General features: G+C 39.6%; 1 protein-coding gene across 3 annotated transcripts in view; it reads left to right on the top strand.

The window, feature by feature from the left end:
- ngef (neuronal guanine nucleotide exchange factor) overlaps positions 1 to 25,851 on the top strand; it is a 101,341-nt gene that overhangs the window by 60,111 nt on the left and 15,379 nt on the right. For all 3 annotated transcript variants that reach the window (XM_043701979.1, XM_043701980.1, XM_043701981.1), the window contains 7 exons: positions 1,445 to 1,605; positions 2,497 to 2,649; positions 9,993 to 10,122; positions 15,741 to 15,815; positions 20,102 to 20,191; positions 21,351 to 21,514; positions 22,627 to 22,785. In XM_043701979.1, coding sequence (XP_043557914.1) covers positions 1,445 to 1,605; positions 2,497 to 2,649; positions 9,993 to 10,122; positions 15,741 to 15,815; positions 20,102 to 20,191; positions 21,351 to 21,514; positions 22,627 to 22,785 — 932 coding nt within the window. The remainder of the gene's footprint in view (positions 1 to 1,444; positions 1,606 to 2,496; positions 2,650 to 9,992; positions 10,123 to 15,740; positions 15,816 to 20,101; positions 20,192 to 21,350; positions 21,515 to 22,626; positions 22,786 to 25,851) is intronic.

Raw genomic sequence — 25,851 nt, 5'->3', positions numbered from 1 at the left:
CACCTTACTAGTTTAAATCCTCCCAAACAGTTCTAGCAAATTTCTCTGCCAGTATATTAGTCCCCTTCCAATTTAGGTGCAATCCGTCCTTCTTGTACAGGTCACTTCTACCCCAAAAGAGATTCCATTGATCAAAAAATGTGAATCCTTCTCCCATACACCAGCTCCTCAGCCATGCATTCATCTGCTCTATCCTCCTATTCCGGCCCTCACTAGCTCGTAGCACTGGGAGTAATCCAGATATTACCACCCTTGAGGACCTCCTTTTAAAATTTCTGCCTAACCCTCTGTAATCTCCCTTCAGAATCTCAACCTTTTCCCTTCCTATATCGTTGGTTCCAATGTGGACAATGACCTCTTGCTGGCCCCTCTCCCCTGTGAGAACATTCTGCACCCTCTCTGAGACATCCTGGATCCTGGTACCAGGACAGCAACACACCATTCTGCTTTTTCACTGCTGGCCTCAGAAACGTCTGTTTGTACCTCTGACTACAGAATCCCCTAACACAATTGATCTCTTGAAAGCCAATGTACCCCTCATTGCATTAGAGCCAGTCTCATGATGATTCATTTTTTCTTAATGGGGGAGGTGTTATGAAGATGTGGGTTTACTTTCAGAAAGTTAAAAGCAGCAGAACTACCGGACATGCACCAAGGGTTTTCAATAAGGCAACAATGTAACGCTGGGTCAAAAAACTCGATTAGTCCATTGCCTGGAGACAAAAACAAATTCAAATTCTGCCAATCAGTTTAAATTATACCCTAAAAAAAAACAATTTCGAATCAAGTTTGAATTGAGTATATTGACAATCTTAAAAGCCAATGAAACAATCTGATGCTCATAAGACCGGGGGGAAACTGAACGATTGAGATGAGAACTGCCAAGTCTTAGCACGTAACAGATGGCTTAAAAAAAACTCTCTTAAAAGTACCCTTTCGATCAATAATCTGTGACGCAGAATTTCCTAACAAGCAGAAAAGAAGACAAAGGAAGATCTGAAGACAAGAATCTACAGCAGCCTGGTTTTGAGATAAGAAGTGTTGTTTTGGAAATCTTAATTGGGAGTTTTATTGGACTAGTACTATAGAAGGGAAGGTAAAAGATAGATTAGAGAAAGAAATTGTAAATAGTGGTTAGTTAATTATTCTCTGTTACTCTTTACGAAATAAAGGTTTTAATTTTTACTTTACATAGTTCTTGCCCACTCGAATTCATACAGATTACTGCAAGGGATAAATCTTTTCTGTGTTGCCGGTTTTAAATTAAGTGGGAGAGTTTACCCTGTGTCATAACAAGTCTTTTTGAAGTCAGTAAATGAGTGCAAGGTCTAAGCATTAAAAGGAGGGGTCGAGGCATGCTAAAAATTCATGTGACATACATATAAATCTCAAATGCTTTAAGGATATTGAAGTGTGAATTTTATTATTGAACATTTTTCTTCAGGCAATGTTTGAACTAGTCACCTCTGAAGCTTCTTATTACAAGAGCCTGGAGATCCTAGTTTTCCACTTCATGAAATCTGAGCAGCTTAGTGAAGCACTCAGTCCTATTGAAAAGCATCACATTTTCTCCAACATCCTAGACATCAAAGCAGCCAGTGAAAGGTAAGCAAAAGAATGTGCAATAAACTGTAGATAATTGTTGCACCTTGAAAAAGTATCATGATTTCACCTTTTGGAAATCTTTCATTGTGCTTGGATTGATTTTTTAAACAGTTAATCCCGTTTAATTTTCGAACAATGTCAAAGTGAAGCAAACAAGCTCTCCCTGTCATGTCTAATATTAATCTGTCACTGAAACAGATTATCTGGTGATTATCACATTGCTGCTGGTGAGAGATTGCTGTGCATAAATTAGCTTCAGTGTTTGCAACATTCCCAATAATGACTACACTTGAAAACATTTAATTGATTGTAGAGCACGTTGGGATGTTCTGAGGTCATGAAAAGAGCTCAATGAGTCTTTATATAAAGAGAACTAAATCTGAAATCGGAAATGGAACAAATATTGCTGGAGGAATTCAGAGGAGTCTGCCAGCATGCATGGAGAGAAAACAGAGTTAACGTTTCAGGTCCAGTAGCCCTGTTTCAGAACATTCTGATAAAGGTCCACTGCACTCAATGCTAATTCTTTTCTCTCCACAGATGGTCCCAGACCTGCTGAGCTTCTCCAGCAATTTCTGTTTTTGTTTCGGACTTCCAGTATCCATAGCCTTTTTGTTTCAGTTTAGATCTGTAATCTTACTGGTGTCTGTATTTTGTTTTATTTTTGTATTTTGCATACTTGTAGCAGGTGTGAGTGCAGAAAAAATTCTATGTAAACTGTTTGTTGACAGGCTTCTCCATCCTGCTGTTCTAAAGTATCACATTTTAGAACAAAGTAGAACTGCCAAGTACCTGTAAACATTCAGTTTCTCCCTTTATGAGTCTTAACGGACTACACTGATCATTTTATCAGTCAGTAACAGTAATGTGTACATAACCTTTTACTTTCAGATTCTTTCGGGACCTGGAACACCGCATAGAAGAAGACATTGTTATCTCAGATGTCTGTGACATTGTGTATGAACATACTGTTAACCACTTCAATGTCTACATTCCGTATGTGACAAACCAGAGCTACCAAGAGGCTGCCTACCGACGAGCAATGTATGTTTCATTAACGTTTCTGACCAGGACGGTAAAACCATCCTTGTTACAGTGTGTGCATGCTTGCCTATCACATGCTTGGGTAATTGTACAACTGAACCTAGTAATAGAAGCTGGGTCTCACCTTGATTCATAAAATGTACTGGTGTTAGCGATGTGGTAACATCGAGTGGGCAAATTTTGAAGAAACCTGCTTTTCTAAACACTCAAATGGTCCATCAGCATCTGTGAAGAGACAAAGGTAGGGTTGACATTTCAGGAATGATGACTCTGAATTGGTTTTGACAAAAAGTAACAAGAGCTAAAGCATTAAATCGTTCTTCCTCTCTTCGTGGATGTTATCTGTAGCTCATTTGGTGGTACACTTGCCTCTAAATGACAACTTTTCAAAACCCACACTAGGATTTGAGCACAAAATTCAATGCTGATACTCCACTGCTGTGCTGAGAGAGGTGGAGGTGCTGTTTGTGGATGCGACACTGAACTGAGGACCCTCTGCCATCTGAGGCAGATATAAAAGATCCCATGGCACTATTTCAGAGAGGGGAATTCTCCCTTGCCAATGTTCATCTCTCAATCAACATGATGACGAGAAAAAATATGTCTAGTCACTATCACATTTTCTGTTTGTGGGAGCTAGCATTGTGCAAGTAGACTGATATACTTCCTGCAATTAAAGCAGTGACTACACTATGAGACTGTTCAACTGTAAGGCATTTAAGGAATCTGGAGATTATGTTGTGTGATAAATACAAGTCTTTCTTTTCTTTGATATGTGCAAACAGATCTGCTGAATGTTTCCAACATTTTCTGTTTTTACTTCAAATCTCCGGCATCTGCAGTACTTTATTCCCCTTATTTTGTTGGATTTTTTGAACCATATTTCACATTCCTGTTGCACCTCACGAACAATGCATAGTTTGTGAGAGTATTGATGGTGCTTCTTAGAGTGTGTACATTTCCATTTCCTTTAAATATTTTAAATTTTTTTATTGATGGGACATTAATGTTGTTTTCAGCACCAATATTTATTGCCTATCTCTGATTGTTGAGAAAGTAACTGTGAGCTGCCGACTTGAAATAGCACAGTCCATGCTTGTTCATTTTTGATAAGAGAGTTTCAGGATTTTGACACAGTAAGGATAAAGGAATGACAATATATTTTCATAGAATTATCATAGAATAGTTACAGTTTCAAGGCTGCCCATTCAGCCCATCGTGTCCATGCCGACCCTCTGAAGAGCATTCCACCCAGGTCCACCTAAAACCCTGCATTTCCCACGGCTAATGCACCTAGTCTGTACATCCCTGGTCACTACTGGCAACTTAGCATAGCCAATCCTCCACATCTTTGAACTGTGGGAAGTAACTGGACGACCTGCAGGAAACCCACGCAGAGGCAAGGAGAATGTGCAAACTCCACACAGTCACCCAAGGGTGGAATTGAACTTCGGTCCCTGGCACTGTCAGGCAGCAGTGCTAACCACTGAGCCACCATTTCAAGTGTTGATTCCGTGGGGATCTTGCAGATAATGGTGGTCCAAGTGCCTGCAGTCCAGTTCTTCTATGGAGATTCTGAATTTGGGTCATGGTGTTGAATGTGTTTTGAGCGAAATGCAGTTTTTAGATGGTAATTGCTGAAACCATGGTATGCCATTGCTACAGGGAGTGAAGGTTTAAGGTAGCCCATTTGATATTAATCAAGGCGTCTGATTTGTCATGGATGGTGTTGTGGTTCATGAAAGTCATTGGATCTGAACTTATCCAGACAAGTAGAGAGTAAACTATATACAAAAATTAAAATAAAGAACTGGAAATGTAAAGCAAAACCAAGTGCTGGAGAAGCACAGCGCGTCTGGCAATATCTGTTGAGAGAAAACAGAGCTAATGTTTTGATTACATGTTCATCAGTGTTCTGACTTGAAATGTTAACTCTGTTTTCTGACAGACCTGCTGTACTCTTCCAGAACTGTCTGCTTTTGTTTCAGTAAACTATATACTCATGACTTTTGCCTTAGAACAGAGAACATAGAACATTACAGAGCAGTGATGCCCTTCAGCCCTCAATGTTGCAACAACCTGTGGAACCAATCTGAAGCCCATCTAACCTACACTATTCTACTTTCATCCATATGTTTATCCAATGAGCATTAAAATGCCCATAAAGTTGGCAAGTCTACTACTGTTGCAGGCAGGGCATTCCACACCCTTACTACTCTCTGAGTAAAGAAACTACCTCTGACATCTGTCCTATACCTATCATCCCTCAATTTAAAACTATGACCTCTCATGTTAGCCATCACCATCCAAGGAAAAAGGCTCTCACTGTCCACCATATCTAACCCTCTATTTATTTTATATTTCAATTAAGTAACCTCTCAACCTTCTTCTCTGTAACGAAAACAGCCTCAAATCCCTCAGCCTTTCCTCATAAGACCTTCCCTCCATACCAGGCCACATCCTAGTAAATCTCCTCTGAACCCTTTCCAAAACTTCGACATCCTTTCTAAAATGTCGTTGACTGTGAAAAGGCTTTGGGAATTCAGGATGTAAATCACTTACCACAAAATTGCCAATCTCTGACTGGCTCTTGTAAACATTGTTTATGTATGTCTGATCCTTAGCCCTAGTTTCTGGTCACTGATTACAACCAACAGTGGTGGTTCAGCAACAATAATGTAACTGAATGTCAAGAAGTAGGTGGTTAGATTCTGTCTTGTTGGAGATGGTTATTGCTTGGCACGATTGTTACTTGCCACTTATCAGTTCAAACTCAAGTGTTTGTTTTCTCATTCATGGAATGTGGACACTGCTGGCTAGGCCAACGTTTATTGTGCAAGTCTTGCTGTATACCAACATCTGAGGAATTTTGAATGAAATCATCAATGAACAGCTTCATTTCTGTTCTTACAAAAAGAGAAGATCATTAACAAAGGAGCTGGATGGAGATGGTTAGATCTAGGATACTGCACTGTGAGACTCCTGCAATAACATTTTGGGCTAAAAAGATTGACCAACAACAGCCATCTTCCTTTGTGCTGGATATGAATCCACTGAGTGGAGAGCTTTTGCCCACCTCCTGACTTCAGTTTTGTTAGGGCTATTATGTCTTGGAACCAAAAAGGATTGGTGGTCATGAACTATCTCAATCAACCCTTACCCAGTACAATATACTGGCAGTGATGACGAATATCACAAGGTGCCAAAAGTTTTTTATCTGGGAAAACAAGACATGATTGCCGTGGTGTGGATCTGATCTTTATCAGGATGAGAAAAAATAGAATAAAACAAAATTAGAAAGAAGTGAGTTTACTACTTTATGAGTATGACCACTTTGAGAAGACATAGACATCCAGTCAGCAGCTAAAGCACGATTATAAAGAGGAAGAGACTGCACCTGCCATGAAATCTGCAAAAAGACATACTCAGCCCTCAAAAAACAAAACTTAATTCAAAAGCTGGTAAGAAGCCTCAGAGCCAAGAGTCTGGGCTAGATAAAGGGCAGAAAGTCAGCAATGAGGCCTGGGCAATGGAGGCTCTTTAAGGAGCAACTGAGAGTTCCAAGAGATAATGTCAGAGATCTTCAAAGAGAAAAGGAATGGGTTTAATGAAAAAGCGAAGGCTAAAGAGTGTGAAAGACAGTTCTCACTTCTCATAACAAATGTGTTGATTTGATCTGCACAAAGTACAGTGCAAAAAGCAGTGAAATGGCCAGGAAAGATGTTATGGAATCAGGAAAGCTTTCAGCTTTATTTAAGTGGAAAACAAGCATATTGAAAGAAATCTATTAAGAGTCTAGTAGAAGAAGTAACATTGAGATCAAGTAAGGATTTGAAAGCACTGGGATTCAGTAATTAAGTTGGAATTTTAGTAGCAAGATTTAAAAATGCTGCAGCCAGACATCTTTATTAAATTTGTGAAGAGAAAAGTGGCATTTGTATTACACAGTGAAAAGGCAGGAAAGTATCCATTTTACCAGATAAGAAACAGAAAAAATCAATTTTAGTTGCAGATCATGGGAAACCCTGAAAAGAAGTGGGTAGTTATCATTTTAACCATTAGCAAGAATGAAAACCCTGATTCGTGTGGGACAACTACTCAGCACTACAAAGGTATAGATTTTAAAAAACTTGACACCCTTAGATAACTGCAGAACAGCTGGCAATACAATTTAAATCTCTACTGAGGAATACAATACTGCATTACAGACACACAGGGTTAAAAACCCTGGTATATAAAGGAAATATGACAACATTGCTGTGGTACAGAATCTAGCAATCTCTACAGTCTTTCAACTTAATCCAGAATCGGTGAATACAAGGATAGTTGGTTTAAAGCAACATCGAAATGATACTGATTTAAAACATCTTGACAGTAATCAGGTTAATCATCTAATTGAGAAACAAATAGGAATGGGTATAATATTCCCTAGCAGATTGAAAGTCAGAGAATCACTATGCAGAACAGAAGATTGAACTTCATGAATGTGACAGATATTAAAGTACAGCATTGCCTCAAAATTGGATGTTGAGATTGAAACTGAGCACATTAATACTTTATTTCAGCGAGTTTGATTCCTGATGTTAGTTACAGACAAAACATCAGAAATGACAGATACTTTTAAATGACAGAGATTAAAAGCTCCTAAACTCTTAAAACAATTTGATAATTACAAGAATTTAAGATCAAATAAATTCACGAACATGTGAGTTTTATCAGAAGATTCTGTCGACAATTTAATTAAGGGCCTCTACAGATTAATGGAAATATGTGAATATACAGCTTTGAAATCAGAATTCATAAGAAAAGAAAAATTGTTCTTAGAACACTTGATGAAAGTTTGTCAAAAATCATGTAGTCCAAGGAAGATTTAACTTTGGAGAAAACTGTTCAAATTGTGCTGGAATCAGAAACTAGAAAGACTCATAGATAATTCCTGAGAGGACGGACAACACTATCTCAAGATGGAAACAAAATCTGTTCACATTATAAGATGTGAACAGTCTGAAGAGACATATGAAAAACTTTCACAGAGGACAAGCCAAACATCTGAATCTAAGAAACAGTGGCTGCATTGCCTCACAGGTATAAATAATATCCAGCATCACTGAGAAATGTTATATTTGTAAAACTGTAGATCACCGTCCTATTTCTGCACGTCCTCTGTAACAGTTTCAAAACAACAGAGTGGATGATGGTCCCAGACATAAAGGATCTACATGGTAGAACACCCATTATTGTTAGAAACAATACCAGCATTTGGTGAAATACCTTCATTGAAGAGTATGCCTGAGGAAATGAGCTGATCCAGATGACTCAGAAACGGTATAACATATCTACGTCACTGGACGTCCTGTTGATTTTATGCTTGATATAGGAGCAAGCATTGGTGTTCTATTAGACCTGTTATCGTGGACGCAGATGCAGACACTATAGCCTGCAGAGATGAAACTACCATAACAGAGGTGAAATAACTATTAGAAATATAAGAAAGCTACAGGTTACTCTGTAACACAACATGTGTGAGAGTTGAAAATGTGTTCATTGACTCCCATCAGCTAATTTGACTTTGAAGCCTGCACATGTCTTTACCTTAACTTCATTAGAAGAGATTGACAACCTCCAGAATCAAAGAACTGTCAAAACACTGGTCCAGGAACAATACTGTTATGGGGCAACCATTCAAGTGGCTACCTGTAGAAGACTTCATTGGACTTTCCAACTTCATGGCAGAACCCAGACAGAAGAAAGAATGAAGTGCACTCACTTATCTTGATATAAGACTGCTGTTTAACATTATTGATATAGAGAAAGTCACTGACTTCATAGCACTGATGGAAACATTCAATCTTCTTTCTTCTAAAACAGAGAGATCAATGCCAGTGACCGAGATGGTACAGAGTGAGCAGCAATCTTTCAGAAACATGAATAAGAGTCTCTAAAAATTTACTTCACCAAACAACCACAACTAACCATTAGGTCTAAGACAAGGCAAAGTGAAATGAGGCTTGGTGGCAGTGAACTACCTCAGATAACCTTTACTCAGTATGGTGGTAAAGAACTGGTACATACTACACTGGGAGAAGTGGCAAATACCATAAGGTACCAACAGTGATCATTGAGTAAATATCACAGCACTCACTTAAAGTTGTAGTTCCATTCCTGAAACTCACTACTTTAAGTGAAATGACTTTAAATGAATTGTGTGTTCCCATAGTAAACAATGTTAAAGCTAGAGGTAGGTTTTGCAGACCCTCCCTCTTCAGGGAAATAAGGTATTATAATCTGTAAGTTGAAATATATTATGTTTCTAATAATAGCTTTTAAACTAACATAAAATAAACAACTGTGTTTTGAACTAAGATGCATTTAAAAATATAGAAGAAAAATGTAACTTTTCACTTACAGGATAGGTATATCCTGCTTGCACTTTCAAAACCTTGAGATCCAGGGAAGTAAATTGAAGGAGAAAATGACCTCCTGTTCTGGTGGTTTTATTGGTGAGAATTCTAACACAAGAAATGTATCCAACAGAAATCACCTCCATCCCTCAGAAACAGCACCTTATTGCTTTGATGTAAGAGATGGGAGTTGGAACTGGGTTTGACTTTGGTACTACAAACAGCCATTTCGCAATACCTAGTTCCATTAGTCACAGTCCTAACTCCCCTGTTATCCCAGTGGTAGCCATTTTTATATGATCCGCGTACACTTGTTTCTAGCTGCAATCACTTGACAGTGCTCAGATTCCCGATTCCTATTTGTTCTGTATCTGCCTAAGATCACAGAGGCTTTAATTGTTCTGCAGACCAGGTACGAGAGAATTGCCAACCAGTCAAAGCTACTTTTGAGGCTGAATAGGGTGCCCTGTTTGTAATTCCATCGTTTATGACTTTGCAGAAAGGTGGAGGTAAGGAATAGATGTCAGTGATATTACAGGGAACACTTCCAAATATTTTGTGTATCTCTTGCTCACTCACAAAGAAGTTCAAACTCTTGATTCACATATTGCTCCTTATTGGGATGATGACTAAAGCTGCTACTGCTGGTGTTACCTAACTCCAGAATTCCCACTCTCACACTGGAATTCCAGCATTGGATTGGATTGGAGTGAGGACGCAAATCAGACAGTGGAGACAGGGAGATGTTAATGGGAAAAAGTGAATTTCCTGATATTTGATGAGGTTACAGGCTCCATTAATTGAACAACAACAAAGTCAAGCAACATTAAACAGGGACAACCTTAAGTGAAGTCTACTGATATTGATGAGCAATTTTAGGTAAATGTTAAGAACTCTTGTGAAGAACTTTTGCCTTAAACAGTGGTCTTTTATTTCTCAAAGGGAAAATAATCTCCAGTTCCGTAACGTTATGGCTGAACTCGAGAAAGATCCCAAATGTAGAGGACTGCCATTTCCTTCATTTCTTATCCTGCCTTTTCAAAGGATAACGCGACTGAAACTGCTGGTACAGGTAACTACCTGAGATCACTCTGAATATCAGGCTAGCTATAATTTTCAGGAGACTGTTTCAACATCCATTTGTGTCATGATTATTATTTCATGCAATGAACGTCATTGTGTGTATGTGTTGTGGTACATCAATAACACTTTACACCAATTTGCTGAGCTGTTTCAAGTATCTCAATGTCACCATACTAACCAGTTAAATGGAATTCCAGTTTATTTCACAGCCTTATTGTGCACTCCAAAAATTACTCAATAATTTGGGTGATGTTCATGTTGAACTTGTTCTTTTCCCGTTGCAACTTCATGAGTCATAAGATATGGACAATATGTTGCTTGAGGTATTTTGTTTGGGTCACAGGTCTCAAGAGGTATGTGCTAGATTTGCTAAGATCAAGTTTAAGTATGTAATTTGAAGGGGTAAATGTAGGGGAATGGGTCTGAGTTGGTGGCGCTTCGGCAGGTCGGTGTGGACTTGTTGGGTCGAAGGGCCTGTTTCCACACTGTAAGTATGTATGTAATGTAAGTATCACAGAGGGTTTCACAGAGGCTTTGCCTCCAAGAGGTTTAGTGAAATCCGTCACATAATTCGACGCTACTCACCTCATTGTGAGTGCAACATGTCTTTGTGATGTTGGTTCCGCGATATCTTGTATTTACCAGTAGCAGATGTTCTTGCCACTGTCAGGTTTTATTTTGGGCTTTCCTTTGCTGCTTCCATTTTTTATGCACAGCTGTACATCAGGTCAAACAGTTCCAGCCAGCAACAGCCATTTACAGTCTGTGTAGTGGGAAGAAAACAAAAAATAATAGAAAAGCTTCTAAGAGGCCATAGGTGACACAAAAACATTTTGTTGTCAGTAGAATATTACATTCATTAACATATTAGCAGTTTAAATAAGCAACTCTCTGATCTTGTAAATGCAGCTACAAGAATGAAGCTGCAGAGGCTATCCAGCTTTAGCATCTAGTCTACTAATGTTTCTACTGAACCCTTTCCCTAATGGCTTTCATAGCAGAACATTTTGTCATTGCTGAATGTGGAAGCATCGCATGTTATAAAGCCGTCAAACAGTTGTTTACTTTTATTAACCCATGGAGCATGGAAGAAAGAACAAACAAAAATGTTGCAGTTGTTTCTGGGACTAATCAGAGCTTGATTGCCTTTGAAGCAACAACAAATTTATTACTGCACTCAGTATCCCATCCACTGGATGTGGACATTAGTTAAGTCTTGTCTCCTTTTTCAGCCTGATATTGCATCAATCTGTCATAGTGACCTTGATGTTCCTCCTGCTCAATGTCCTCATCTTCCTCCTCAGAACACTGCTGTCACTCTCCCAGCTCTACAGAGCCATCATATCCCTTTGACTGCTCCAACTGTGTAGAGCAGAGCATAGATTGAGCATACTCTAGCTGGACTGTACTGCAAAGCCCCTCCGTACTGATCCAAGCATTGGAACTTCATTTTCAGAAGGCCCATCCTTTGCTCCACCATGGCCCAGGTGGAAGAATGCATTGCATTGTATTTATGCTTGATTTCATTCAGAGCTTACATAAGGGTTGCAGACGGTAACTCTTGTTTCCTGAAGAAGGGCTTATGCCCGACACGTCGATTCTCCTGCTCTTTGGATGCTGCCTGACCTGCTGCCCTTTTCCAGCAGCACATTTTTCAGCTCTGATCTCCAGCATCTGCAGTCCTCACTTTCTCCGAGGTAACTCTTGTGCCCCAGTAACCATCCTTGAAAGGAGTCCAGCTCTTTGAAGTGAAACAGGAGCCTGAGAGTTATCATGGCTGTAATCATCATGGCAGTTTCCAGGGCACCTGACCTAGTCTACTGGCTGCAATGGTCACAGATGACTGGTAGATTGAGCAAAAGGAAACAATTTCTATGGATGAAGTAGGCCATGTTATGATATGGCACTCTCAACACAACCTGCTTCTATTCTATAACATCCTGCTACTGGTGAAAGCCAGCTATGTTGACAAAGCCTACTGCCTGGGTTGAAACACTGACCTCGACATGGAGAAATGAGATGTAGTTGAGTGCTCTATCACTGATAACAGCTTTGATACATTTGTGAGTTAAAGATTGAGAGATTGCACACAGGTTCCCAATGGATCCTTGAAAACGGCCATTTACATAAAAAATAAATGCAGAGGAAAGACTTACAAGGATGTTTCCAGGGTTGGAGGGTTTGAGCTATAGGGAGAGGCTGAATAGATTGGGATTATTTTTCCTGGAGCATGAAAGGTGACCTTATACAGGTTTATAAAATCATGAGGTTCTTGGATAGACAAGGTCTTTTCCCCAGGGTAGCATAGTCCAAGACTAGAGGGCATAGGTTTAAGTCAAGAGGGCAAAGATCTAAAAGGGACAATGTTTTCACTCAGAAGGTGGTATGTGAATGGAATGAGATGCCACAGGAAGTGGTGGAGGATGGTACAATTACAACATTTTAAATGCATCAGGATGGGTATATGAATAGGAAGGGTTTAGATAGATATAAGCCAAATGCTGGCAAATGGGACTAGATTTAATTCGATTATCTGGTCAGCATGGACGAGTTGAACTGAAGGATCTGTTTCCATCTGTATAAGTCTATAACTCTATGTCAGCTTGATGGCTATAGGGATAGAATGGTCAACCATTTCTTGACATCACAGGTCCATTTTAAGTAGGTGAGTTTTGTTACAGTATCCTGGTAACGCCGTGCCTCACTTACCTGGAGAAATGGCTTCTTGTACCTCCTTTACATCCTGAGGGGACCTTCAATGATTTTTTCACATGGGGACTGTTCAGCAGATGCTGGTCCTGGGCTTACTGAAGCATCTGTTCTTACTCAGATTTTCTATGCATTTGTAACACCACAAACACAGCAATGTTAACCTTTACTGTGGCTAGTGGCCAGTGGTCGTGGTTCCAATGAACCAGTGTGTGGGAATATCAGCCACAGAACAGTAATGCAAGCATTTGCATTGCAGGCATATGACAAGTTAGCACTGTCCTCCATGCAGTGGGACATGGAAGGCTCTAACAAGGAGGTCCTTTACATGGTAAACGCTATTCTATTGCTTGTTCACAAGTTATATTGTACATTTAAGGGCGGTACGGTGGCTCAGTGGTTAGCGCTGCTGCCTCACAGTGCCAGGGACCCAGGTTTGATTCCTGCCTTGGCCTGTCTCTCTGTGGAGTTTGTATATTCTCCCCATGTCTGCATGCCTGGGTGCTCCTGTTCCCTGTCACAATCCAAAGATGTGCAATTTAGGTGAATTGGCCATGCTAAATTGCCCATAGTGTTAGGTGCATTAGTCAGGGATAAATATAGAGTAGGGGACTGGGTCTGGGTGGGTTACTCTTCAGAGGGTCGATGTGGACTTGTTGGGCCAAAGGGCCTGTTGCTACACTGTAGGGAATCTAAAAGAAATGCAGTAGGAGATTGAAATTGTGGTGGGGTGCTCTCTGTTGACTCCATCAGGTTTGGGCTTCCACATACTCCCCATCTCTCTCTTCCATTTAAATCTTCATCTCTCCACTTTACCTCATAAGCTTCAGGCCCATTACGCCAACATCATGATGAAGTGCCCTCCCACCCTCATGAAGCCAGACTGTTGTTGATAGTCAATGACATACCCCTTATTTTATAGTAATCAGTGCCCTCCAATGCTGTATCATCTCCCACACTTGTTTGTAGAGTGTTCCCCTCCGCATCCAGCATGCTGACTTCAGTCCTCACAATTAACTGTTCTGATTTCACCAGCACAGAAGCAGATGTTGATAAACCCTGCAGACTTTCAGTGAACAGAACCACAGGACTATCTGTGCCCATCCCGACTGACTTGGAACGACACCCTTGAATGATGAATGGCTTGACCACTAACTTCAACTCAGCAGCACCCCCAAACTGACTTAGTGCAATTGCCCAGACTGATTGCACTAAACCTGCAGGACTGACAATGGCCTTTTCCTCAAACTATAATGAGACAGAAGTCCTAGTCCTGAATGACTCAAACAACTGAATGAACTTGTTTAAGCCCCTGAACTGATTTGGACCATGCCCTTGCTTGACTGTGGGTACTCTGACAGATGACACACCCTCTTGACTTCACTGAAGACCACCCTTCTTAGACTTTTTGGGGAATGGCTATTTAAGGTTTTAATGAAGATCTGTAGCTCGGGTTGTGGTAGACGTTGTTGGCCGGTTTGCCGAGCTGGTTGATTTTCTTACAAACATTTTGTGTCCCTTCAGTGCTGTTTAGCCTCTGGATGAAACACTGTTGTTGTGATCTGCCCCGAATTCTGTCTGTTCTGACAGGTGATTCTACTTCTGGTTTTGCATTGTAGTGGTCTATAGATGGGGTCTATTTCAACTTGTTTGTTTATGGAATCAAGGATGAATACCAGACCTCCAGGAATTACCGAGCTTGGCTTTATTTAGCCGGTCCCAGTATCATGACACCATCCCAGTTGAACTGGTGTCCTTCAAGGACTTCATCTGAAGGCTATACAGCACTAAAGATGTCACCCAGAAGGGAGACGAAATATTTGCAAGAAAATCAACCAGCTCGGTGAACCAACCAGCGACTTCAACATGGCTTTTTGATTGAAACATATTCAAGGTGTTTGCCATGTATGCTGCTGGCACACAGTGCAGCTGCGACATTGACATAGCATGGTGTCGTATGGCAACATGTCCACCCACTCAACTGTTCAGCTCTGGCAAACGTGAGATTCTCTGGTTTTGTGTCTACACTAAATGATAAGGCATGACCAAAGTACCATGAGCCTGTAGTTCTGAATGAGATAGCAAAAAGGCAAGGCAAGGCTAAGTAGGCACACAGTGAGTGAGTTGAGTGAGCTCAGAGAGCGAGCCCTGAGTCCTGAAATGCACCTTGTCTTGATGCCTGTCCAGAGATGGCCTGGCAACATCATTGCAATGAAAGGAGTCGGTGAATTCCAGTATACAGCATGAACATGGTGAAAAGTATTCTAACTGATTTGAAGATTTATTGTGATGAAGCCATGAGGCTGACACATGTCTGATGCCACATCCATGGACAGCGGATGGCAGGCATGCACCACCCATGGAGCATGCCCTGAGTTGTTGGAGATTGCTGGACCGCACGGAAGCCTGCAGAAGGTGTTTTGTTTTTTTCTGACAAAAACCCCATTTTTCCGATTTTGCCAATTGACTTACAATTTCCCGCGTCATTTGGGAGTGGGGAAATTCCACTTATTGTATCACATTTTGAAGTGTGCCAAGCCACAGAATAAATTGCAATGTTTTTATTTGTTATGTAATTGAGATCATGCACTTAAACAGCCAAAATTTGATTCTCAGTTCACTCCACAATCACTTTACATTACAAATTTTGCTTGAAGCAATCTCAGTCTTTCATGGCAGGTAGCACGCTGTGTTGGGAGGTAATCAGTTCCCCTGGAATGCAAGGCTGATATAAAGATTCTTTAGTTAGTTTTTCCTGGCTCATCACTCTCACGGAGACCTGATAATCAAAGTGACTTCGGGTTAAGTAACATACAAGGCAACCAAATGACTGTAGCTTGTATTTATAAGAGATCCCTGCTATGTGAATTAAGACTTTCAATTCAATTCTGTCCACAGAATATCTTGAAAACAGCAGAAGAAGAGTCAAAGAGAGAAAGCACAGCTGTGAAGGCACATAAAGAACTTGAAAAGGTACAAGAGCAACATTCCCTTTACCTATTTTTATTCCTTTCTGACATTTTGCCAATGTTTTGACTTTGGACAATCGTACAGCATCAACTTGGCCACCCATTGTGCATTGTTTCTGCTTTTTATTTGTATGGAATACAGCCCTTCTCTTTCCATTCCTTTTATTTTGCATTTTTGCTATGCCTCCTATACAAGGATTTAAAATTCTCAACTTTTACATTCCAAATGCATGTTAAAAAAACAGATTAGCACAGACAAAAGTAAGAGAAGGAAATTACAGTGCAATCAAAAAAACAATATCTGTCTTCACAGAAGAAGATGCAATAATTCCTTAGAAATGCTAGGGAAGCAAGAATGAAGGTATTTCACCAAATGCTGGGAAGTGAAAAAATAAATGCTGGAGAAATTAATGGGAAACAAAGCTAATAAATCCCGAGGACTTGTTGATCTACATCCCACTTTACTAAAAGGGGTGGACCATGGAAATAGTTCATTCGTTGGTTGTCATCTTCCAAAATCTTGTAGATTCAGGAAGAGTCCTGGAGGGTATCAAATGTAGCCCCTCGATTTAAAAAAGGAGAGAGAGAGAAAACCTAGTGTTACAGACAGATTAACCTGACATTTCTTGTTATTCATTTTGTGGATGTGGGCATCACCGCTGGCCAGCATTTATTGCCCATCCCTAGTCGCCCTTGAGAAGGTGGTGCTGAGCTGCCTCTTGAACCACTGCAGTCCACCTGCTGGGGTTGACTGACCCACAATGCCATGGGGGGGGGGGTAGTTCCAGGATTTTGACCCAGTGATAGCGAAGGCAATATATTTCCAAGTCAGGATAGATTGGACATCTGTTGGAGTCTATTATGTGTATTAACAAGATACTGAGAAAATGCCAAAAGGATCACACAAAGTTAATACTAATGTATGAAAAGGAAATGGTGTTTGATAAACACATAGTGACTTTGTAAGGATATATTTAGTTGAATCGATAGGGGGGACAAGCAGAAGTGGGATACTTCAATTTCCTGAAAGTTTTTAATAAAGTCCAACATTAAACCAAAGCACAAGGGATTGGTGATAATATACTGGCATGCATTGAGAATTGGTTAGCAGACAGGAAATAGGAGTAAATGGGTCATTATCAGGAGTGGAAGGCAGTGATGAGTTTTGGTACCACATGAATCAGTGCTTGGGCTGCAGCAGTCTACAAAATATACCATATATACTCAGTAATAATCAAAATTTTTGACTACTTTCTAAGGTTGAATTTATGAGATTGACTATTATATAGATACTACTGTTAAGGGGCTGAAATTCATGCCCATCAAATTTAACACCGTCTCATTAGCAGAAGTCCAATTGATCTCTAAACAAATAAAGAACAAAAGCACAACGAATTATAGTCCTTCTGAAGACCTGGAGAGGACTGCAATGGCCAGCAAACTGGAAGGTCCAGAGTGGAGCGGGTCAATCGGCAGACTTACTCATAAATGATAATCTGTTAACTATGAAGAACCAGGGTTGACGTTTACATGGGATTGTATGGAAAGTTTGAGATTTTTTGGCCAAAAATAAGGGGTTGACTTTTACATGAGATTGACTATTACTGGAGTAAATATGGTATTAACAATTTAGTTGAGGGAGTCAACTGTAAGGTTTAAAGTTTTCTGATGATGGAAAACTAGGTGGGATTGTGAGTGACAAAGAGTATGTAACAGATTCATAAGGTGATTTAGACACGTTGAGTGAGTGGACAAATGTGCAGCAGATGCAATGTGAGGTTGCCCACTTTGATAGGAAAATAAAATGGCAGAATATTATTTAAATGGTGATAGATGGGAAATGTTAATGTATGCAAAGACCTTGGTGTCCTTACATATCAAAGCAAGCAGCTAGGAAGGCAAATGGAATGTTGGTCTTCATTGCAAGAAGGTTTCAGTCCAGGTGCAAAGAAATGTATTGACCTTGGTGAGGCCACACCTGAAACATCGTGTGCAGTTTTGCTGTCGTTATCTGTGAAGAGATGTACTTGCCATCGAGAGAGTGTAGCAAGGGTTCACCAGACTAACTTCTGGGATGGCAGATTTGTTGTATGAATAGGAACTGGGTGAACTGGGCCTGGAGTCACTGGAGTTTAGAATAATGAGAGGCCATCTTCTTGAAACATAAAAAATTCTAACAGATTGTATGCAGGCATGATATTTCCTCTGGACAGAGGTATACAGAACAAGGGGTCCATGTTCTCTGAGTATGTGGTATGACAGTTTGGATTGGGTTTAATAGAAATTTCTTTGCTTAGAAGGTGGTGAACCCATGAATTTGCAACTGCAGAAGGCGGTGGAAGCTAAGTCACTGAATATAGTTATGAAACAAATAGATACATTTCCAGAGGTTAAACATGTCAAAAGGTATGAGAAGACAGCAGGAGTATGGCATTGAGATAGAAGATTAGCCTTGGGCATGATAAATTATGGATCTGGCTTGATGGGCTGAATGGCCTACTGCTGCTCCTATTTTCTATGATTCTGTGTATAAAGGAATGTACATTAATATACAACAAAAGACAGTGACAAAATGCAGTATATTGATAGACTTTCAATAGGCCATTTTGGAATCCCTCAGCAATAATTTGTTAACCTGTCTGATTTTATGCAGTCAGCTTTGGCTATAATTTGGAGACTTCCTTCCCATATTTCAGTTTGGTGCTGAAAGCTCCTGGGCAGGAAGAATGGGGAAAATGTACAAGAAAAGAATGAGAGGGCACAGAAAATTATATGCAAACAACACTTGAAGAGTAATCGATAAACTTACAGAGATACAATCCTTAAATATAAATGGCCGCATAAGAAAATAGGAAGATTGATGACCTGTAAAAGATGGATTATATCTATAGTAGTCATTAAATAGTTCAGAACTTGAGTGTTGCTTAAAAAAAAACATATATTGTTGAAGCTTCTCATCTTGCACTCATTTGGATAATTTGCAAGAATCATGAAAGTAATAACTGAATATTAATATTCTGGAGTCATAGAGATGCATAGCACTGAAACAGACCCTTTGATCCAACCCGTTCATGCCAACCCGATATCCTAAATCAATCTTCTGCCATTTTCTAGCACTTGCCCCATATCCCTCCAAATCCTTCCTTTTCATATTCCCATCCCGATGCCTTTTAAATGTTGCAATTGTACCAGCCTCCACCACTTCCCCTGGCAGCTCATTCCATACATGCACCACCCTCTGTGTGAGAAAGTTGCCCTTTAGATTCCTTTTAAATCTTGTATTAGAATAAAGTGTTGATTAGTTAGTAAATTAATTCTAACTAGTAGAAAATGTTAGGAGAAATTGAGGACTGCAGATGCTGCAGATCAGAGTCAAAGAGTATGGTGTTGGAAAAGCACAGCCAGTCTGGCAGCATCGAGGAGCTGGAGAATTGATGTTTTAGGCATAAGACCTTCATCAGGAATCAGTAGAAAATGTTGCCATGGAGATTGCACCAGTTAATGATGACTGCTAAGCTTTGTTTAAATTTTAAACACAGCAGGTTGACTCTGACTTGCCAATGTGTCTTTTCCAGCAATATCTTTAATGCAAATTTTAGCAGGTATTGAGCTTGCTTGGGTGACAAATACATCTGGCAAACCTATTGGCTGACACTTTAAATGCTCAGGCAGGAGATTTGTTAAGTCACAACACACGAATGACTTGTTTGATAGCTTAAACACTGTTGGTGCAGAATGAGACTTAAAGCCATATTGTATACAGTGGAACAAAGAAATCAAGAGAAAACTTGTCCAAGTCCCATTGTCTTCACTTTCCACAAAAGAAATGGTAGAAATGAGGTAAAGATATACTACACAACACATTCCTAGAATGCTTTACTTATTCTACACAAATTTGGGAATACACATACATTTTGGGAAACAGCTCTGCTTAATTTTACATATTGTCTATGATGCTGCCACTGATATATTTGAATTACATTAGAGGACCAGCACTTACTGGGCCAGCAGGAAAATTCCACCTTAAGAAACTGAGATGGCAGCAACTATAAACCTCACACAGATTGTTAACCTTCGGTACTGGTAGTGATATTTTCCAAGTCAAGTTTAGCATTTTAATATTGATAGCTCCATTATAAAACAGCCCTGCAGAAAATATTTTTCTACACGTTCACAAATTAAACCAAACGACAGCAAACATTTACTTGGTACTTTTTAAACACAGCCCTATGAAGATGTATTAATTAAAAAAATCTATTTGTTGTTAGTAGAAATTTCTTCTTGTTAAAGGTTATCAAAGAATGTAGTGAACGTGTGAAAAAAATGGGCAGAACTGAGCAGCTGATCAGCTTTGAGAAGAAACTGGATTTTAAAGTCAAGGTATGAATGGGAAATAGTCTCTTGTCTAAAAAAGACTGAATATGTCTCGATCAGTAAGCCAGTGTACATAATCTTCAGAACAGAGTGCAATGAGTGTATTGAAAGAATAAACAAATTAAAATTGTACATAAAATAGAGATAAAATTCTTCTTTGTTCTCTATAAAAGGGGCAATATAAAAAGTATGTTAATGGAATTCTCTCGTTATAACAAGACAGATTAGTGTGGGACAATGGTTTGCAGGTAATCTATCATGTTCAGTGTGTTTTGGGTACATTTAGGGAGTGAGCAAATAAATGCTAGATGAAGAATAATGTGGATAAATATAGGCTTTTTTACTTTGGTGGCAAACTAGGAAGAAAAATCATTGCCTCAATAGACTGGGAAAGGGAGAGGTGCAAGGACACCTGGGAGTCTTCGTACACCAGTCACTGAATGTAAGCATGCACCATGCAGCAGGCAGTGAAAAAGGCAAATGGTATGTTGGCCTTTGTAGTGAAAGGATTTGAGTACAGAAGCGGGGATGTTCTGCTGTAAATGTACAGGGCCTTGGTGAGAGTGTTATGTGTAGTTTTGGTCTCTTTATCTGAGGGAGGATGATATGAAGGGAATGCAATAAATGTTTACTGGGGTGGCAGGATGCCATAAGGAAAGAAACTGATCGCTTAGGACTTTATTCACTGAAGTTTATAAGAATCTGCAGAGATCTCATAGAAACCTATGAAATTGCAATAGGACTAGATAGGGTAATCATGGGAAGGCTGTTCCTGATAACCAGGGAGTCCAGAACATGGGGCATAGTCGAAGGATACAGGATAGTTCATTTAGAACTGAGATGAGGAGAAATTTCTTCACCCAGAGACTTTTGAGCCGATAGAATTCTCTGCCACAGAAAGTAGTTGAGCACAAAATATTGAAAGTTTTCAAACAGGAGTTTAGCACAGTTCTTTGGGCTAAAAAGATCAAAGAATAGGGCAGAGAATGAAGGAACAGGGTACAGAGTTGGATGATAAGCTATGAATGGTGGAAGGGCTGATAATCTAATTCTGCTCCTATTTTCTATGTTTCTAGTAAGTACCCCTGATCATAATGAGATCAATAGACCATTCCTTCTATTATTACCAAAATTTACACTTAACCAAAACCTGTTGTCTTCCCAGGCTGTGCCAATCATCTCCCAATCTCGGTGGCTACTGAAGGAAGGTGAATTGGAGCAAATGTCAGGACAAAAAGCAACACGAACCTTTAGGAAGAAGAAATTATTCAAGCCAGTCCACCTGATTCTGTTCAATGACCTTTTCCTAATAACCAAGAAACATTCCTAGTGAGTCCTTGCAAATGCATCAGAAATATTGGCTTTGTGAACGGCATCAATTTGAATTATTGTACAATTATATATACATAGATAGCTTTAGGGCATGTACTTGCTATAAGAGGTGAATTTCCTGAACAAGCTTTTGTCCAAGAGTATTGCTTCATGTTTGAACATTTTGAAATCTGATTTTTGGCTACTTCATCATCAAGTATTTCTAGTTTCTGAAGTAATAGGTATCTGAAATATATTGACACAAAGATATATATGTAAGTATAAAATGGTTTGTTTGCAAGTTTGTTTTGGATAGATTCAGTAGAAATGCTCTTACTAGGAAGCTGGACGTTCAATGATTCTGACACTGGCCATTCACCTCACGGGTTCAGTTAAAGTCTCCTCTGTCTAATAGTTGTAACTGTGTCATATGAGATGAGTTTTGGATATTCTCAGTCCAGTTCCTAATTGAATTGGCCTTACATACAAGTCAACAAACAATTCTGACTTCATCGTTAACTACCACTTTCACTCAGAGACTACAGCATAGCTAGTATGTGAAATAAAAAGGCAGTAATGCAGGACAGTGGATGGTAGACTTGCTGTATATTTTCTTTTGCAAGGCAGCTTCATTCTGCATCTAGCAGGTCAATATTTGATCTGAGAGTACTGACTGAGGTTTTCTGAAAATGGAAAACTCTCCCTTCCTCAATGCAAAAAACCTTTGTCATTTGACCACAGACACAAGAGTACAATTAAAAATATTATCCTTATAATAAATGCAGTTTACACACTCTAATTGCCATCAATGCTTGAACTTCCTCATTGATCCTGTAAAATATTAGGGCAGAAACAAAGCTAAAAAGATACTTTTTTTTCTTTCCTGCATTCTAGCAAGTAGGGAATTCACCAGAAAGTATATCTAGTAGTCCTAGAGGAAGGATATCTAGTTGACCGTGAAATATCAAATGATGCGACATTGTTCAGGCCTCTAAATCACGTTACACAGGGACAGAATAGCATTGGCTCATACTAATAGGTCTAGACTTGTCTTAACCCAGAAATCCAGTTGAAATTCTTCCCCAGATTTTTCATTGTGGTTCCTAACAGTGATGTTGTTTTCTCTGTAGTGGTGACAGATATGAAGTGTTTGACTATGCACTCCGAGGTCTCCTCCGGGTCCAAGAACTGGAGGACCAGGGTCAGGCACTTGCAAATATATTCATGTTGAGACTCTTAGAGAACAACAATGATCGTGAGGTCCAATATATGTTGAAAGCAAAATCACAGTAAGTATCTCAATAGAGCTTTGCAGGAAATAAAATAGAACATTGCTGGAAAAGTACATTAGGGTTCATCAATTTCTATTGAAACCTCCAAATCTCTTCAATAGCTTAGAAAATTGATTTCATCAACTCCTGACCAGAAAGCTCCCATACATGTTCTAGGTGCAGGTCTGTTAGCGTATGAATAAAAGTTATTTAATAATTTGAATCAGAACCTCAGTTCAAACTGTCCTAACAAAGAATCTCCAGCCTGTATTCCCAATATTTTTCATCTTATTTGAAATTGTCAATACAGTATATGTAATTTTTATTTTTTAAAATCTCTGCCATGAGGTCCTCTAATTATTGGCAAACTTATAGGGTATCTAAAGCAGTGTGTAAGAGATTCTGGGCTGTATATCTTGTTGCCTACAAGACTAAACATTCTGTAGCTATGATTCTTTAACACTTCAGCCTGTGGGATGTGACATCCATCTGGCAAAATAGTCTCTGCATATTTTTCATCCCTGGTTCTTCTTTGTGAATGTGATAAATATCTCTGGGAACAGCAGGGCTGGCTTTCATCTGACTTGATCATGAAAGACACCAGGACAAAAATAAATCAGGAGACAGTTATTCAGTAAAGCATTATGCAAATGATATTCTAATAATATACAAGATGGAAGATATTTAAAAGCTTCTGCTGTCAAAGCCCTTCTGAAATCTGTTTGATTTGAAATCCCCAGTGGACCCAACATTTCTGCCGTCAGAACCAAAGCCATCATGTTGAATAGTGCAATAGTGAACATACCACAATTTTTCCAATAATTCTTTAACTAAAATGTAAATGTGTCTAATCCAAAGCTGTACCAAAGATGGCAATGTGCATGTGTCTTGTTACAATCAGATGAGGAAGGGTGAATCGACTTTCCTCTTTTTAACCCACTTAGTTGAATTAAAAGATTTTTCATTCTTTGCAGCATGCAGCAATATCTCACTTCAACTAACTGCAATTTGCAAGTTCAGAAGGAAGCAGCCAATTACAAGATTTTCTTGTGTTAAAGAACAATAAGTTTGGTACCAACTAACACCAAGAAAAGTAATTAACCATAACAAACAAATGCATGCATACTTGTAGTTATCTTGGAGTTCTCGATGAATGGATGTTTCTCTGAATTGTTTTTTGCTGAATGTTGTCTTTTAAGAGGTTGAGGGCAAGACAGGGAGAGAGAGAGAGAGAGAGATTGTGTATTCCTGTATCTGGCTTCATTGCTTTATACAAGCTGGATAATCTGCAGGTGACTTCCATCCTGATGTGTGAAAAGTTCAGAAAGGCATAAATCAAACTAGAGATAAAGGTCTGAGTGACTGATTTCAGTCATTTTGTTGGCATGCTCATTTCAGTTCAGACAGGATCTTATTATTTAAGATTTCATGAACTGGTTCAACTTGTGGACATACCAGTAATGTGGTCAACTTAAGTTTGCATGTTTCCCTTTGTAAAATGATTTTAGTTTATGAATGGTCTCAGGTATTACAATGAGACAATGAAAGTCAAAAGTTGATTGTCCATTTTTAGCTCTATAATAACAATCTGCTGGAAGAGTTTTTACAAATATATTAAAGACAAAGGTCAACTAGGGAGAGAATAGGGCCCCTCAAAGATCAGCAAGGTGGCCTTTGTGTGGAGCCACAGGAGATGGAAGAGATACTAAACAGATATTTTGCGTTAATGTTTACTGTAGAAAAAGACATGGAAAATATAGAATGTAGGGAAATAGATGGTGACATCTTGAAAAATGTCCATATTACAGAGGAAGAAGTGCTGGATGTCTTGAAACGCATAAAGGTGGATAAATCCCCACCACCTGACCAGGTGTATCCTAGAACTCTGTGGGAAGCTAGGGAAGTGATTGCTGGGCCTCTTGCTGCTCTGCATCATCAATAATCACAGGTGAGGTGCCGGAAGAATGGAGGTTGGCAAACATGGTGCCACTATTTAAGAAAGATGGTGCCACTATTTAAGACCAGTGAGCTTGATGTTGGTGGTGGGCAAGTTGTTGGAGGGAATCCTGAGGGACAGGATGTACATGTATTTGGAAAGGCAAGGACTGATTAGGGATAGTCAACATGGTTTTGTGCATGGGAAATCATGTCTCACAACTTGATTGAGATTTTTGAAGAAGTAACAAAGAAGATTGATAAGGGCAGAGTGATAGATGTGATCTATATGGACTTCAGTAATGCGTTCGACAAGGTTCCCCATGGGAGACTGGTTAGCAAAGTTAGATCTCATGGACCACACGTGGAACTAACAATTTGGATACAGAACTGGCTCAAAGATAGAAGACAGAGGATGGTGGTGGACGGTTGTTTTTCAGATTGGAAGTCTGTGACCAGTGGAGTGCCACAAGGATTGGTGCTGGGTCCACTACTTTTCGACATTTATATAAATGATTTGGGTGTGAAGTTAAAAGGTATAGTTAGTAAGTTTGCAGATGACACCAAAACTGGAGGTGTAGTGGACAACAAAGAAGGTTACCTTGGATTACAATGGGATCTTGATCAGATGGGCCAATGGGCTGAGGAGTGGCAGATAGAGTTTAATTTAGATAAATGCAAGGTGCTGCATTTTGGAAAAGCTAATCTTAACAGCACTTGTACACTTAATGGTAAGGTCCTCGGAGTGTTGCTGAATAAAGAGACCTTGGAGTGCAGGCTCATAGCTCCTTGAAAGTGGAATCGCAGGTAGATAGGATAGTGAAGAGGGCGTTTGGTATGCTTTCCTTTATTGGTCAGTGTATTGAGTACAGGAGTTGGGAGGTCATGTTTCAGCTGTACAGGACATTGGTTAGGCCACTGTTGGAATATTGCATGCAATTCTGGTCTCCTTCCTATTGGAAGGATGTTAGATTAGATTAGATTAGATTACTTACAGTGTGGAAACAGGCCCTTCGGCTCAACAACTCCACACCGCCCTGCCGAAGCGCAACCCATCCATATGCCTGCATTTACCCCTTACCTAACACTACGGGCAATTTAGCATGGCCAATTTACCTGACCTGCACATCTTTGGACTGTGGGAGGAAA

This window comes from Chiloscyllium plagiosum, chromosome 13 (assembly GCF_004010195.1).
Source record: "Chiloscyllium plagiosum isolate BGI_BamShark_2017 chromosome 13, ASM401019v2, whole genome shotgun sequence".
NCBI classification, from domain to species: Eukaryota; Metazoa; Chordata; class Chondrichthyes; order Orectolobiformes; family Hemiscylliidae; genus Chiloscyllium; species Chiloscyllium plagiosum.
Note: the sequence above shows the minus strand (reverse complement) of the source record. Positions and strands in the feature narration are given on the sequence as shown.